Here is a 17115-nt window from a genome sequence, read left to right on the forward strand (position 1 = left end):
GACACCACCAGCAGAAAATGTTAAAAATTAAACTCAATAGCCTATATTGTAAATATAAAGTCGTTCTCATCAAAATACATGACACAATTGTTCGAAATGACTTCAAATCATAACCATCTTTTAATTCACTTGTCTCCAAGTAGGCTAATAAAGCAATGAGCTACCAGCTGTCACCTACGGGTACGGAAGAGTATTACATGGTTACTCCGCTGATCTCCAGACACTCTACAACGGCACATTGTTTGCGGATTATCATTATCGGTATGCTAAAAATATTTTTCCGAGCCATTAGGTGAAATTGCATGATTACCCACAGCACACCAAACAATATCTCACGGCACACTAGTGCTGTGTTTTTATACCCTTTTTGAGGCAAGGCACGTTTTTTTCATTAAAAACGTTAAAAAATTAAACTCCACCAGGTATTCGTGCCTTATTTTGAGTTTGTTGGTGTTTTCCTGTGTAGTTCTTTAGTTTTTGTCTTGCGCTGTTATTTTGGTGGCCTTTCCTGTTTTGTTGATGTTTTCCTGTAGCAGTTTCATGTTTTCTTTTCAGCACTATCCCTCGCACCTGCTTTGTGTTAGCAAGCAAGACAATTTAAGTTCTTGCTGTCCTTCTTTGTGTGGACATTGTTTATTGTCATGTCATGTACGGATGTCCTTTGTGGACGCCGTAAGTTTTTGCTGTCGTCCAGCATTCTGTTTCTGTATACTTGGTAGCCAGTTCAGTTTTACTGGTGCTTTATATTGCCATTCCTAGGCTTCATTGCTTTTTCCTTATGTTCATTTTTGGTTGAAAGGCCTCCTGAAATTAGATTTTCTTATTTAAACGGGAATAGCAGGTCCATTCTATGTGTCATACTTGATCATTTCGCAGTATTGCCATATTTTTGCTGAAAGGATTTAGTAGAGAACATCGACGATAAAGTTTGCAACTTTTGGTCGCTAATAGAAAAGCCTTGCCTTTACCAGAAGTATGTTCGCATAACGTCACGAGTTGCAGGGCTCCACACATATTCACATTCTTTATAATGGAAGCAACCAGCAGTAAGAGCAATTCGGACCCAGAAAGCGACAATTTCCCCATTAATTTGAGTGAGGATGAAAGATTTGTGAATTAGGATATTGATGGTGAAGGACTAGAAAGAAAAAAAAAAAGCGACGGGAGTGTGAGCGTTTCAGATGTAATTAGACACATTTACTAGGATAATTCTGGAAAATCCCTTATCTGCTTATTGTTTTAATAGTGTTTTAGTGAGATTTTAAAGATTGTAAAGTCATACCTCGAGGTCGGATGGCTGCGGTGAACACGCAGTGTCTCAGAGAGAAGCCGCGGAGCCAAAGTCACAGCTGCCTTTTTTGACAGCTGCTGCAGGACAACGAATAATCCACTGATGTCTCCGATAAGATATATATCACAATTTCCCCAACCAAAAACATGCTGGTCGACGTAGAGAAAACATATTCGCTTGACCGCTCTGCTTCACAACAAACAAAGAAAAACCGGCTGTGTCTCGGTCCTAAAGACGGCTGCAATCCACCGCTTTCCACCAACACAATTGTTCTTTATAGTCTCCATTATTAAATGAACTCATTTCTAGAGATTCAGCAACACAGATGTCCAAAATACTGTGTAATTATGCGATTAAAGCAGACTACTTTTAACCGCTAGTGGTGCAGCGCTAATATTTCCTGACAGTCCGTGACGTCATGCGTACGCGTCATCATTCCGCGACGTTTTCAACAAGAAACTCGCGGGAAATTTAAAATTGCAATTCAGTAAACTAAAAAGGCCGTATTAGCATGTGTTGCAATGTTAATATTTCATCATTGATATATAAACTATCAGACTGCGTGGTCGGTAGTAGTGGGTTTCAGTAGGCCTTTAAGCATTCCATACGTTTTTACCTGCATATTGTGATTACAAAAAAAACGTTCTCGTCACACATTCCGACTTTTCCAAAGCAATTAACTACCTTCTCCCACCTACTGATATGGAGTATTATATGGTTACCCTGCAGAGCTCTACACAGCACAGACACTAAAAAACGGCACATTATTTGCAGATTATAATTATTGATTTGTAAAAAATATTTTTGGGAACAATTAGGTGAAGTTGCATAATTTCCCACGGCACACCAGACAATATCTTACGGCACACTATTGTGCCGCGGCACAGTGGTTGAGGAACTCTGCACTAGTGTGCCGTGGCCATACTTGCCAACCTTGAGACCTCCGATTTTGAGGGGTAGGGGGTGGTGGGCGTGGTCGGGGGTGGGGCGGAGGCGTGGTAGGGCCGGGGGGCGTGGTCAAGAGGGGTGGCGTATAATTCACCACCTTGAGTATTTCATATATATATATATATATATATATATATATATATATATATATGTATGTATGTATGAAATACTTGACTATAAGTGAAATTCTAGCTATAAATATTTATTTTATTATATATATATAAATAAAAGAAATAATTGAATTTCAGACGGCACCTATCAAATACACAGTAATGAAAACACAGTTGTTCTACTAACTGTGCTGTGCTTGCTTGTTACTAAAAAACAACAACAACAACACTTACCTTTCACTATTTGAATAACCTTTGTTCTGCCATTTGCGTATTGGCGAGCGATCTCTGAATCCGGGAACATCCTTCACGGATTTGTTGTAGACATCCGCAAATGAGAACGGGATGTTGCTTCCAGCTATCAGCCGTCTTTGTTTCAGCATAAGATACACCATCGGGTCTCCATTTTGCAAGATGGGCCATAATACTGGGTTGTGAATGATGCTGAGCTGCGGACGTTTTGTGCTTCGCTGACTGTTCATGGCTGAGTATATCCGTTCGCCGTGTTCAATGGAGAAGTCTGTTCTACAAAATGTACCGGCAACATACCCCTTCCCCTTCGAACTCTCCTGGATAAACTGTAATTCTTCTTTCCAATCGTTGTAGAACTTGCAAGCGTATTTCTTCATTCTGCTCGTCAAAGGTGTAATATATTGGGTTGGAGTCAATAACCAGGCGACGTGATGAAGTTACGTCTCTTTACTGTGGGCTTCAGAACAGACATTCTATTCTATGTACAGTAGATGGCAGTATTGTCCTGTTTAAGAGGGTCACAACATTGAGTCAGGTTCTCATGGAGCTGGAGTGGGCGTGGCCTCCATCTCCGTCTGAGTTTCGGGAGATTTTCAGGAGAAAATTGGTCCCGGGAGGTTTTCGGGAGAGGCGCTGAATTTCGGGAGTCTCCCGGAAAATCCGGGAGGGTTGGCAAGTATGGCTTTGGCACAGTGGTTGAAGAAGACTGAATTACACCAATGATGATTTATAGTTACTATTATCAACCTGTTCCTTTTTTTGTGTTACAGCCCGTGTGTCCACTTACATGCTGGAGAAGACCCGTGTGGTCCAGTTGCCTCCTCACCAGCGTAGCTTCAGCATCTTCTACCTGATGGCTGAGGGCCTGTCACCCGAAGAGAAGAGTGCACTTTACCTCAACAACATCTTGGCTCATAGGCGTGTTATCTTGTCATCTTAATAGGATCCCCCCCCCCTCAAAAAAAGCATCCAAGTTAACTTCCTTTTTTTTTTTTTCTGCAGGTGTCTTAGTGAAGGGCTTCCAATGGGGAATCTTCCTTTGGATGCAGCCTCGTCAGAGGGCAGGGAGCGCCTCAGTGGTGTTAAGCAAGCCTTTCAAGCAGTGGGCTTTAACAAGCGGGTATTTACTTTTACTCACATGTGTGTCCTTTGAAGCGGTTTTTGTCCATGGTATTCACACACAAATCCAAATTTTCAGGTTCTGGTTCACCCCCTAAAAACATGATGGCAACTTCTACTTTTCCTCATTCTTATACTTAAACATGGCAGAAAATATATTATTATATAGAAGAGTTTAAACGTGCATTAATATTTAGTCCACGCTTAGGTTCAGCTGAACAGTGGAGTTCCTTATCCCCAGAACACTTGTACCGTATTTTCCGGACCATAGGGCGCACCGGATTATAAGGCGAACTGCCGATGAATGAATGAATATGTTCAATCTTTTTTCATATACAAACCCCGTTTCCATATGAGTTGGGAAATTGTGTTAGATGTAAATATAAACGGAATACAATGATTTGCAAATCCTTTTCAATCAATATTCAATTGAATGCACTACATAGATAGGCGCCAGCACCCCCCGCGACCCCAAAAGGGAATAAGCGGTAGAAAATGGATGGATGGATGGATACATAGAAAAGATATTTGATGTTCAAACTTTTTTGCAAATAATAATTAACTTAGAATTTCATAGCTGCAACACGTGCCAAAGTAGTTGGGAAAGGACATGTTCACCACTGTGTTACATCACCTTTTCTTTTAACAACACTCAATAAACGTTTGGGAACTGAAGAAACTTAATTGTTGAAGCTTTGAAAGCGGAATTCTTTCCCATTTTTGTTTTATGTAGAGCTTCCGTCGTTCAACAGTCCGGTGTCTCCGCTGTTATATTATACGCTTCATAATGCGCCACACATTTTCGATGGGAGACGGGTCTGGACTGCAGGCGGGCCAGGAAACTACCCGCACTCTTTTTTTATGACGCCACGCTGTTGTAAAACGTGCTGAATGTGCCTTGGCATTGTCTTGCTGAAATAAGCAGGGACGTCCATGAAAAAGACGGTGCTTGGATGGCAGCATATGTTGTTCCAAAACCTGTATGTACCTTTCAGCAGTAATGGTGCCTTCACAGATGTGTAAGTTACCCATGCCTTGGGCACTAATGCACCCCCATACCATCACAGATGCTGGCTTTTGAACTTTGCATCGATAACAGTCTGGATGGTTCGCTTTCCCTTTGGTCCGGATGACACAATGCCGACAATTTGAAATGTGGACTTGTCAGACCACAGAACACTTTTCCACTTTGCATCAGTCCATTTTAGATGACCTTGGGCCCAGAGAAGCCGGCGGCGTTTCTGGATGTTGTTGCTAAATGGCTTTGGCTTTGCATAGTAGAGCTTTAACTTGCACTTACCGATGTAGCGACTAACTGTATTTAGTGACAGTGGTTTTCAGAAGTGTTCCTGAGCCCATGTAGTGAGATCCTTTAGAGATTGATGTCAGTTTTTGATACAGTGCCGTCTGAGGGACCGAAGGTCATGGACATTCAATGTTGGTTTCCGGCCATGCCGCTTACGTGGAGTGATTTCTCCAGATTCTCTGAACCTTTTGATGATATTATGGACCATAGATGTTCAAATCCCTAAATTTCTTGCATTGCACTTTGAGAAACGTTGTTCTTAAACCATTTGACTATTTGCTCACGCAGTTGTGGACAAAGGGGTGTACTTCGCCCGAACCTTTCTTGTGAAAGACTGAGCATTTTTTGGGAAGCTGTTTTTATACCCAATCATGGCACCCACCTGTTCCCAATTAGCCTGCACACCTGTGGGATGTTCCAAATAAGTGTTTGATGAGCATTCCTCAACTTTATCAGTATTTAATGCCACCTTTCCCAACGTCTTTGTCACGTGTTGTGGCATCAAATTCTAAAGGTAATGATTGATTGCAAAAAAAAAAATGGTTATCAGTTTGAACATCAAATATGTTGTCTTTGTAGCATATTCAACTGAATATGGGTTGAAAATTATTTGCAAATCATTCTATTCCGTTTATATTTACATACAACACAATTTCCCAACTCATATGGAAACAGGGTTTGTATTAGGCACACTGGATCATAGGGTGCATTAAAGGGGTCATTTTATAATTATTTTCTTTCTAAATGGAAAAAAAATCCTTGTGTTCGACATAACACGTTCTTTGGTCAAAATGTTGCAGGGATTATGTTTTACAGACCATCTTCAAAGCCGCTTTCTGACAGTCTCTTCCGGATGCGCCGTTTTGTGGGCGGTCTTATTTACGTGGCTCACCTTCAGCAGCGTCCTATCCACGCCATCTTTGTTGTAGCGATGTAGCGTGCAAGGATGGGAGTGGAAGAAGTGTCAATAGATGGAGCTATCTGTTTTAATGACATTCAGACTTCACGTCAATCAATAACAGAGCAGCATCTTCTCATCCGGAAACAACAACACGGCCGGAAATGTGTCTTGTGAAAAAAACGTTCGACCCCAACTCTCTAATAAGTTCCTTGGGTGAATAATGTAAACTCACTACACCGGTATGTTTTAGCGCTTTTATGGTGAGTTTACTGACAGATATAAGTAAGAACTTTACACTACTTAGTATTAGAAATGGCAACAGCGAAAGATGAATGTCCCACAACAAGAAGATAGAGAAAAAAAAGAAGCCTATCGACTACAGCTATTTACAAAGTCGGAGACGCGCAATTTTTCAGGATTAATGCAGATCCAAATGCAGATCAGCAGGTACTAGAAGGTAAGAAAACAATATTGCCAAACAAAACGCTAGGTAATGTCTTACCTTATACACACACCATAATAATACTACTAAAAATGTTGAAGTACATCAAACGGTGCAGACTACACTTATCGCTTATGTTTGACTGCCATCTACTGGTCCCACTTCTCATTAAATAATGTACCAAATAAAATTGCTTCGAGGTGGGTAGGCTCAACCAAACATATTCCTTACAGTATATTAGGCGCACCGGGTTATAAGGAGCACTGCCGAGTTTTGAGGGGAAAAAAATATTTTAAGTGTGCCTTATAGTCAGGAAAATACGGTAGTCCTAAATAATAAAATTATGTTTTAAAAAAAAACACAAAGGTTTATAACTAATATATAATATGCAGATTAAATAATAATAATGATATTTATAATGTATACCTTTTAGGATAACATATTGAATAATACCCATGTAAATATACATATTTTATTTGACAGCATCAATAAATATGAAGGCAAAATGTTCGATGTTTTTGAATGAAAAAAAAATAATAATAATAATAAATATATATATATATATATATAAATATATATATATATATATATATATATATATATATATATATATAATAAATACCGTGGGGCAAAAAAGTATTTAGTCAGCCACCGCCACCGATTGTGCAAGTTCTCCCACTTAAAATGATGACAGAGGTCTGTAATTTTCATCATAGGTACACTTTAACTGTGAGAGACAGAATATGAAAAAAAAATCCAGGAATTCACATTTTAGGAATTTTAAAGAATTTATTTGTAAATTATGGTGGAAAATAAGTATTTGGTCAACCATTCAAAGCTGTCACTGGTGGAAGGAGGTTTTGGCTCAAAATCTCACAATACATGGCCCCATTCATTCTTTCCTTAACACGGATCAATCGTCCTGTCCCCTTAGCAGAAAAAACAGCCCCAAAGCATGATGTTTCCACCCCCATGCTTCACAGTAGATATGGTGTTCTTGGGATGCAACTCAGTATTCTTCTTCCTCCAAACACGACGAGTTGAGTTTATACCAAAAAGTTCTATTTTGGTTTCATCTGACCACATGACATTCTCCCAATCCTCTGCTGTATCATCCATGTATCCATTTTGGTATAAACTCAACTCGTCGTGTTTGGAGGAAGAAGAATACAGAGTTGCATCCAAAAACACCACACCTACTGTTAAGCATGGGGGTGGAAACATCATGCTCTGGGGCTGTTTTTCTGCTAAGGGGACAGGACGATTGATCCGTGTTAAGGAAAGAATGAATGGGGCCATGTATCATGAGATTTTGAGCTAAAACCTCCTTCCATCAGTGAGAGCTTTGAATGTTTGACCAAATACTTATTTTCCACCATAATTTACAAATAAATTCTTTAAAATTCCTACAATGTGAATTCCTGGATTTTTTTTTCACATTCTGTCTCTCACAGTTGAAGTGTACCTATGATGAAAATTACAGACCTCTGTCATCATTTTAAGTGGGAGAACTTGCACAATCGGTGGCTGACTAAATACTTTTTTGCCCCACTGTGTATATATATATATATATATATATATATATATATTTATTTATATATTAATATTTAGTGTCAACACTGATTATTATACATACCGATTCAAATTAGCTCTATCTATTGCATGCAATACAGGCATTTTGTCACCAGGCTGTGCCTCTCTCACACACACACACACACACACAAACAGATCCTAAACATATTGTTAGGTAAATAATACCTATCTGACATTATTATTGTCATCGCATGGCGATACAGTAACTTCTAGATAAAGGCCAACGCAAGGGTCAAATGTGCACATTTAATTAAGGACAGACATTGATTGGAATGAAGATAAGCCGCACAGGTATTGACACAGGTTTAAAAAAAAATATCACACACACACACAACGTAAAATTCAAACATCCCGGCCCTCCGAGATCCAGATCACTGGCTAATGGGGTATATTTATTAAGTGCCCTCCACTAGAGGACACAGAGGAAGAGGAGTGTGTGAATGGAGGAAAGAGGGAGGAAGAAGGGTAGACATGTCATGAATGGTGAAAAAGTGAGGGTCTCTCCAAAGGGCGTCCACGTTATTTTTTATTTTGCAACCGACTACATTGCGCGATAATGTCACCGATGCAAAAATCCAACCACGTGCTCGACATTGAACGTTGCGACTCGAAACAGAAGTATCAGTTAACAATACTGCGCCATGACTGAGTATTTTGGTTATCATACAGTGGAACGTATCGGAACATAAATAATCATTTTTATTTCTGGAGTAACATTTTTGAAGATATAAAAAAACTGAGACAGTGTTTTGGTGAAAATCTTCATCTAAAATCAAGGTACCTCTGCAAATGTAAAGTTTACAACACCTGTATCAATACTGTTTCCAAACAGGAAGTGGATTCCTTGTTTACACTGCTCTCCGCCGTGCTCCACATTGGGGACCTGCGTTTCTTGGCCCTGACTGACGCTGAAAGCACCATTCCTGCTGACCCGCAGTTGCTGGAGAGAGGTGCGTACCCCGTCTCCCGCCTCCACATGTCTGGAGCCCCACCCCCCCCCCCCCCCCCCCCCCCCCCCCCCCCCCTCCCATGTTTACTTGCCTCCTTCAAAGTTGCATTGCACCCTGATAATTATTCCTCCAAAAGCGCTCGTTTCCCGTTGGTGACTGGGCAACCCCTGACCTCTTGGCGGGTAGTTAAAAAAAAAAATGACATCAACGCCCTAGCAGGCGGATGACGTCAGGAAGCTGTGAGGTCAGCAAAGAATTATACTATGACTTTGGGCTCTGCTCAGAAATCCACTGATGAGTTTTCCTGACAGCGATCGATTTAACGGAGGGAGGCATAAATGATGTCAGCATGATGTCACGCACACACACACACACACACACTCAGCTCTATTGGTCATGTTTAAAGTCATCTCAGTGTGGATTGATGAAGAGTTACTTTAAAGGCCTACTGAAATGAGATGTTCTTACTTAAACGGGGATAGCAGGTCCATTCTATGTGTCATACTTGATCATTTCGCGATATTGCCATATTTTTGCTGAAAGGATTTAGGAATAGAGAACATCCACGATAAAGTTTGCAACTTTTGGTCGCTAATAAAAAAGCCTTGCCTTTACCGGAAGTAGCAGACGATGACGTCACCGGTGTGTGGTCGCTTCACATCCTCACATTGTTTATAATGTGAGCCTCCAGCATCAAGAGCTATTCGGACCGAGAAAGCGACAATTTCCCCATTAATTGAGCGAGGATGAAAGATTTGTGGATGAGGATATTGATAGTGAAGGACTAGAAAAAAAAGAAATAAAGTTATTTTTAAAAAAAGGCGATTGAATTGGGAGCGATTCAGATGTTTTTAGACACACTTACTAGGATAATTCTGGAAAATCCCTTATCTTTCTATTGTGTTGCTAGTGTTTTAGTGAGATTAAATAGTACCTGATAGTCGGAGGGGTGTGTCCACGGGTGTGTTGACACCAGTCTCTGAGGGAAGTCGCTCTGCTGATCTCCGGTAAGAGGCGACTTTTTACCACAATTTTCTCAACGAAACCTGCCGTTTGACAAGTGGTTGGGAACCATGTTCGCTTGACCGCTCTGATCCATAGTAAAGCTTCACCTCTGGGAATTTTAAACAAGGAAACACCGTGTGTTTGTGTGGCTAAAGGCTAAAGCTTCCCACCTCCATCTTTCTACTTTGACTTCTCCATTATTAATTGAACAAATTGCAAAAAATTCAGCAACAAAGATGTCCAAGATACTGTGTAATTGCGCAATGAAAAGAGCCGACTTTTAGCTGCAAGTGGTGCTGAGCTAATATGTACCCTCCAACCAATAACGTCACAAACATGCATCATCATACGCGTCATCATTCCGCGACGTTTTCAACAGGAAACTCCGCGGGAAATTTAAAATTTTAATTTAGCAAACTAAACCGGCCGTATTGGCAATGTTAATATTTCATCATTGATGTATAAACTATCAGACTGCGTGGTCGGTAGTAGTGGGTTTCAGTAGGCCTTTAAGTAACTTTAACCTAATTAAAGTTATATTCTGTTTCTGTTGTCCTCTTTAACAATTGAAGGTTGCAGAACGTTCCTGAAAATTATTACATTTTATTGCTGCCTCAAAAATGATTGCATCAAATGTGTCCCATAGAAAGTAATATAAAGTGAATGAATCACTCCAATGGTCAACTGTAGCGTTCATTAAATAAAAACTGTGTACCGTATTTTCCAGACCATAAGGCGCACCGGATTATAAGGGTCCGATAATGGCTTTTTGCCGATATTCGATATTCCGATTTTGTCCAACGCTAAATTATCAATACCGATATCAACCGATACCGATATATACAGTCGTGGAATTAACACATTATTATGCCTAATTTTGTTATGATGCCCCGCTGGATGCATTTAACAATGTAACAAGGTTTTCCTAAATAAGTCAACTCAAGTTATGGAAAAAAATGCCAACATAACACTGCCATATTTATTATTGAAGTCACAAAGTGCATTATTTGTTTGAACATGCCTCAAAACAGCAGCTTGGAATTTAGGACAAGCTCTCTCTGAGAGAGCATGAGGAGGTTGAGGTGGGCAGGGTTGGGAAGAAAAAATACGCAGAATCCCATGTATTACAATATACGCCCCCACTACCAAACCTTGGTGGTAGCCGGGTGTAGCCCGGAAGAGTTAGCGCTGCATGGGATTTTGAGTATTTGTTATGTTGTGTTTATGTTGTGTTACAGTGAGGATGTTCTCCCGAAATGTGTTTGTCATTCTTGTTTGGTGTGGGTTCACAGTGTGGCGCATATTTGTAACAGTGTTAAAGTTGTTTATATGGCCACCCTAAGTGTGACCTGTATGGCTGTTGACCAAGTATGCGTTGCATTCACTTGTGTATGTGAAACGCCGTAGATATTATGTGACTGGGCTGGCACGCAAAGGCAGTGCCTTTAAGGTTTATTGACGCTCTGTACTTCTCCCTATGATGTCCGTGTACACAGCGGCATGTTAAAAAGTCATGAATTTTACAGATACCGCTAATTTTGAAACCGATAATTTCCGACATTACATTTTAAAGCATTTATCGGCCGATAATATCGGCAGTCCCATATTATTGGACATCTCTCATGAAAAATGTAAGGTAGATTCCATCTAAATAATACAGAAAATATTGTTTGATTGCAAGAACATTTGAAAGAGTATCTAAATCTGTGTTAGTGAGCATTGCTTCTTTGCCAAGATAATCCATCCCACCTCACAGGTGTGGCATATCAAGATGTTTTCATCTTTATCGTTCCTACAGTGGCGGGACTGTTGCAGGTGTCTTGCAGTGACCTAAGCGCCGCACTCACCTCAGACGTCCAATACTTCAGAGGTACTTTACACCTGTCTCTCGCAGTAAGTATGTGTAACGTGGCATTAAGTTTTGTCAGCAACTTTGTTTTTGTGTCAGGTGATGTGATCACTCGGCGCCACACGGTGGAGATGGCCCAGCAGTGCAGAGACCATCTAGCCAAGTCCATCTATGGGAGACTCTTCAGCCACCTGGTCAACTGCATCAATGACTACCTGCAAGGACAGGATGACAGCGTGGGGTATGGAGGCTGTTTTGACTTAATGGTTTTACTCAACCGTAACGCTTACGTGTCTAACAGCTGTCATTGTTTTAACACGCTCGGAATTATCTCTGTTACAAAATCATTATGTCAGAATGTGGGCCGCGACAATTGGCGCTCAGGCCAACGCCTCGCCCTGTCACAGAGTGAACAACAAGAAGGCCCAGAACCTAACTGTCTGATAACATTGCCATGCCAAGTTTTTGGGAAAGTGATTACCCGAACCAGTTTTTCCATCTGGGTAAAAACTGCACTTTGTGTTTCAATATTTATTTAAAGTCAATTTTTTTTGTATGTTTTGTTTGTATACTTAAGTTAATTAAGGTATTTACCTTCTAATTAGAATGGTAACAAATGTTTATGAAAAATAAAAGTTTATTGCGTTTGAAAGGGTTACTTGCATTATATATAATGATTACATTAGTGCTTGAATTGGTCTAAAAAAAATAAAAATAAAAATGTTTATCGGCAGTAAAATGTGGGACAATATATTGTGCAGTAAAATGTGTTAATCTATCAATTATTATTATATTATGTATGTATAATTTATAACAGGCGTCACCAACCTTTTTGAAACCAAGAGCTACTTCTTGGGTACTGATTAATGCGAAGGGCTACCAGTTTGATACACACTTAAATAAATTGCCAGAAATAGCCATTTGCTCAATTTACCTTTAACTCTATGTTATTATTAATTATAATGATATTTATCTTTTTGGAAACACTGATCATCTTAAGGGTTTCTCCTAATAAATATAGATTTTTGATGACATGTTTTAAATAGGTTAAAATCAAATTAGATTAGATAGATTAGATAGTACTTTATTTATTCCGTCAGGAGAGTTCCTTCAGGAAAATTACAATTTTCAGCACAATCCCATTCAAGATCAGACAAACATTAAAGGGAGACGGAACAGGATCGCTGACGGGTCTGCCGGCTTCCAGCGCCCCTTACAAAAAAAAGATGAGATACAGGTATACAAGGGGGGGGGGAAATAGAAGATTAAAATAAAATTTAAAAAAATCGGTGTTAGCCTGGGCCCTGGAGAGGGGGTGCAGACTGAGGCCAAGGGAAAAAAAAAAAAAAAAAAAAAGTCCTGATGTGTGTGCTAAATTTGGTGAGTTTTGAAGCATGTTAAGGGGGTGAAATTACAGACTTTGTTAGAACATATAACAAATTGGACCAAGCTATATTTCTAAGACAAATCGTGATTTCTTCTAGATTTTCCAGAACAAAAATGTTTAAAAAATTCAAAAGACTTTGAAATAAGATTTAAATTTGATTCTACAGATTTTTTTAGATTTGCCAGAATATTTTTTTTTTTATTTTAATCATAATAAGTTTGAATAAATATTTCACAAATATCCTTCGTCGAAAAAACAGAAGCTAAAATGAAGAATTAAATAAAAAAGTATTTATTATTCTTTACAATAAAAAAATACATTTACTTGAACATTGATTTAAATTGTCATGAAAGAAGAGGAAGGAATTTAAAAGGTAAAAAGGTATAGGTGTTTAAAAATCCTAAAATCATTTTTAAGGTTGTATTTTTTCTCTAAAATTGTCTTTCTGAAAGTTATAAGGAGCAAAGTCAAAAAATAAATGAATTTATTTAAACAAGTGAAGACCAAGTCTTTAAAATATTTTCTTGGATTTTCAAATTCTATTTGAGTTTTGTCTCTCTTAGAATAAAAAATGTCGAGCAAAGCGAGACCAGCTTGCTAGTAAATAAATACAATTGAAAAAATACAGCCAGCTCACTGGTAAGTGCTGCTATTTGAGCTATTTTTAGAACAGGCCAGCGGGCGACTCATCTGGTCCTTACGGGCTACCTGGTGATCCCTGATTTATAATATAATAGTTATTATTTTATTTATAATCTTGTTCTTCATTTTAGATTATTTTCTATTTATTTTAATATTTTTATTTATTGATTATTTACCTATTTATTTAAACCAGGGGTGTCAAACTAATTTTTAGCTCAGGGGCCACATGAAGGAAAATCTGTGCACACGCGAGCCGGACTATTAAAATCATTGCATTAAAACTAAAAGATAAAGACAACTTCAGATTTTTTTCTTTGTCTTACTTTGGCCAAAAATAGAACAAACACATTTTGAAAATATTAAAATTAAAATATAGGAAAAAATACCGGCGGCGGTAAAGTTTAGATCCATGAAGGAAAGAAAAAAGTGAATACAATTACATAGGCATAAAAAATTGTTTTCTTTTGTATTGTTTTTTTTACTTTAACGTTTATGATAACCTTTTTTCAGAACACAATATAGAATGTGAGATATAGCAGGATAATGCATACATTTATCAAAATGGGGCCCCAAAAATGTACTGTACCACCCCATTATAAAGACAATATAACATACATCCATAATCGTGGATGCATATGCAAAAGTGAAATATATTTATCTGTACATTAATCTATTTATTTATATCTGCACCTTACTGCAATTTTATCCTGCCCTACCATGAAATAATGCATGGCAATTTCATTCTTATCTGTACTGTAAAGTTCAAATTTGAATGACAATAAAAAGGAAGTCTAAGTATGACTTGATGGGGTCCCTGGGACCTCATTTTGAAAAATCCTAGCCCCAACACTGATAGAGTATTGGTGCGTGCAAAACAGCAGCAGGCGGCTGAGGCCTGTGGGCCAGTTCCAGCACTAATCAAATATAATCCCGGGGGCCATAGAGCAGTCATTTGCGGGCCGGATATGGCCCGCGGGCCTTGACTTTGATACACCTGGTTTAAACACATCTTTTTTTTCGAAATGTTTTGTACTTTTTCTTTATCTCTGAATGAACTTAATTGGATTGCTGTTAAATTATCTTGCCACCAGAAAAAACGAAAAGAGCAGCCTTGAAAATAGGTCTGTCCCACATCAAGGCCGGGGGGGTTGCCTTGTTGGAAAAGTGCCTCAAGGCGCATATTTTACCTTTTCACATTTTTAACTGTTAGCGGCGGCCGTTTGGAATACTTTGAATTGCGCACAACAGCCGGCATGTACGCTTCATGATGAAATGGAAAATGCAAATCAAGGCGCTGAATGGAGGACACGACCAAAGTTTAAGGAGATGTTTGCCATAGTGCAGGGGTCGGGAACCTATGGTTCTAGAGATAAGTTCTCAGATAAGTCTTAACTGACATTGCTTAACACGATAAGTACTTAATAGTTACGCTGGTAATCACAGTGTTAAAAATAACGTTCAAATTATAAAACATTCTCATGCATTTTAATCAAACCATCCTTTTTCCATTGCACCTGTCCAAGATGTTGCATTAATGGTTAGAAGTATTATATTTATTATTGATTACATTTAGAATAACAATGTTATTAAAAAGAATAAGAGACTTATTATACTCTAAAAATGTTGGTCTTGTCAAGACCTGGACTATGGTGTGGTTTGTTTTCCCGTGGAGCAAAGCGATTGGAATGGACATGGCGTGAAGGTAATGACATCTTTAATCTTAACTCAAAAATATTACAAAAACAAAGGGTATAAACAAAAGGCGCTCTCAGTGGAGGTTAAAAACTTGGCTAAAAAAACTAAAATTTGCACAATTGGGAGAACTATGAACATAAAATAAAACTATGGCATGAAAAACTTACTTGGACCGAGAAAGAGCATCGATCATCGGCATGGATGACATACGTGTGCAGGAGGTGATAGAGGGTGAGTAGAAGGTGATGTCGCCAGGCTGACTGCCTGGCAACTGCAGGCTTAAATGGTGACGTGGTGATTGACAACAGGTACATGAGATCAAGTAAATCAGGTGTGTTAGTCCTGAAAACAGGTGAACTGATTGGTAGTCATGGAAACAAAAACAAACCAGGGTGTGCAAAAACAGGAACTAATGGAGTCAAAAACAAAACAGAACATAACTAAACAGAACATGATCACAAAGACATGACAGGTCTTACTTAAAAATGCACGCATTTAGTTGTATTCAGTGTTTTAAAAATATTATACGGCTCTCACGGAAATATATTTTGAAATATTTGGCTTTCATGGCTCTCTCAACTAAAAAGGTTCCTGACCCTGCCTTAGTGTGTGTACAACATGCAAATAAAGGGAGCTTTTCGGTGTTGTTGTGATGAACTTTTACCACAGGCAGCTTTTGGAATGTTGTTTTGTGTAAATATGCAAAAAAAAATGTTGAATATTTGTCACCACTAGCAGTCTAAGCTGTGAACACGATTCTATACATACCTCGGTTTCAATGTTAGGGTTCACTCCATTTTCGGGAACAAAATGCAAAACTCGATCCCATGAGCACAGCAAATATGTTGACGTGTTTCTTCTTTATTCCTATTTCTTGCAGGGACCCTTCCTTAGAAATTGCAATCCTGGACATCTTTGGTTTTGAAGAGTTTCAGAAGAATTCATTTGAGCAGGTCAGACAAACATAATTATTCTTTCTTGTCAATGACTATTCGATTGTCTACGATCACAATGGATAATGTCACGTCTGTGGTGGACTTGGTGTGACGTTCACTCGTCCTCAAATCACCCGTCAACCTCAATGGTTTCCACAATTGTGTCTGTGTTGTGTGTTTGTGTTTGTTTTCGACTCAGAATGGCAGCAAAACGCTCATGAATGTGTAAATAAGCACAATGTACTGTACTGTGTCAGGCCGTAGACGATCTTAAAGGAACACTTCATCATTCTTTGTTTTTGTGTTTATTTTTCCCATCGGTTGAGCAATTAAGACTTTAAAAGCAGGAATTCTAAAATAAAAACTACTTGCTAGTGGGTACACTGACACATACAGTTGGTGAGATTATATAACAGTCATTATGTGAATTAATGTCCTTAATAGTTAAAATCAAGGACATTCAATCTACAAAATAAAGAAACATTGCTAGAAATAACAATTTATAAGTATTTGCACTTATTACAGTTACACAATTTTAAACTATGTATATATATATGTACGTATATATATATATATATATATATATATATATATATATAATTTTTTTTTTTTTCTATTTTATTTTATTCTTTTATTTTTACTTTGTTGATGTGTAATAGAAATAATTGGTTTTGTACTAAACATTTTTAA

General features: G+C 38.5%; 1 protein-coding gene across 9 annotated transcripts in view; it reads left to right on the forward strand.

Annotated features, from left to right (window-relative positions):
• myo16 (myosin XVI) overlaps window positions 1-17115 on the forward strand; it is a 351216-nt gene that overhangs the window by 193140 nt on the left and 140961 nt on the right. For all 9 annotated transcript variants that reach the window (XM_061879193.1, XM_061879191.1, XM_061879188.1 and 6 more), the window contains 6 exons: window positions 3372-3519; window positions 3604-3721; window positions 8795-8912; window positions 11716-11787; window positions 11866-12007; window positions 16371-16443. In XM_061879193.1, the coding sequence (XP_061735177.1) occupies window positions 3372-3519; window positions 3604-3721; window positions 8795-8912; window positions 11716-11787; window positions 11866-12007; window positions 16371-16443 (671 nt within the window). The remainder of the gene's footprint in view (window positions 1-3371; window positions 3520-3603; window positions 3722-8794; window positions 8913-11715; window positions 11788-11865; window positions 12008-16370; window positions 16444-17115) is intronic.

The sequence above is a fragment of the Nerophis ophidion genome, linkage group LG19 (assembly GCF_033978795.1).
Source record: "Nerophis ophidion isolate RoL-2023_Sa linkage group LG19, RoL_Noph_v1.0, whole genome shotgun sequence".
Classification (NCBI taxonomy): domain Eukaryota; kingdom Metazoa; phylum Chordata; class Actinopteri; order Syngnathiformes; family Syngnathidae; genus Nerophis; species Nerophis ophidion.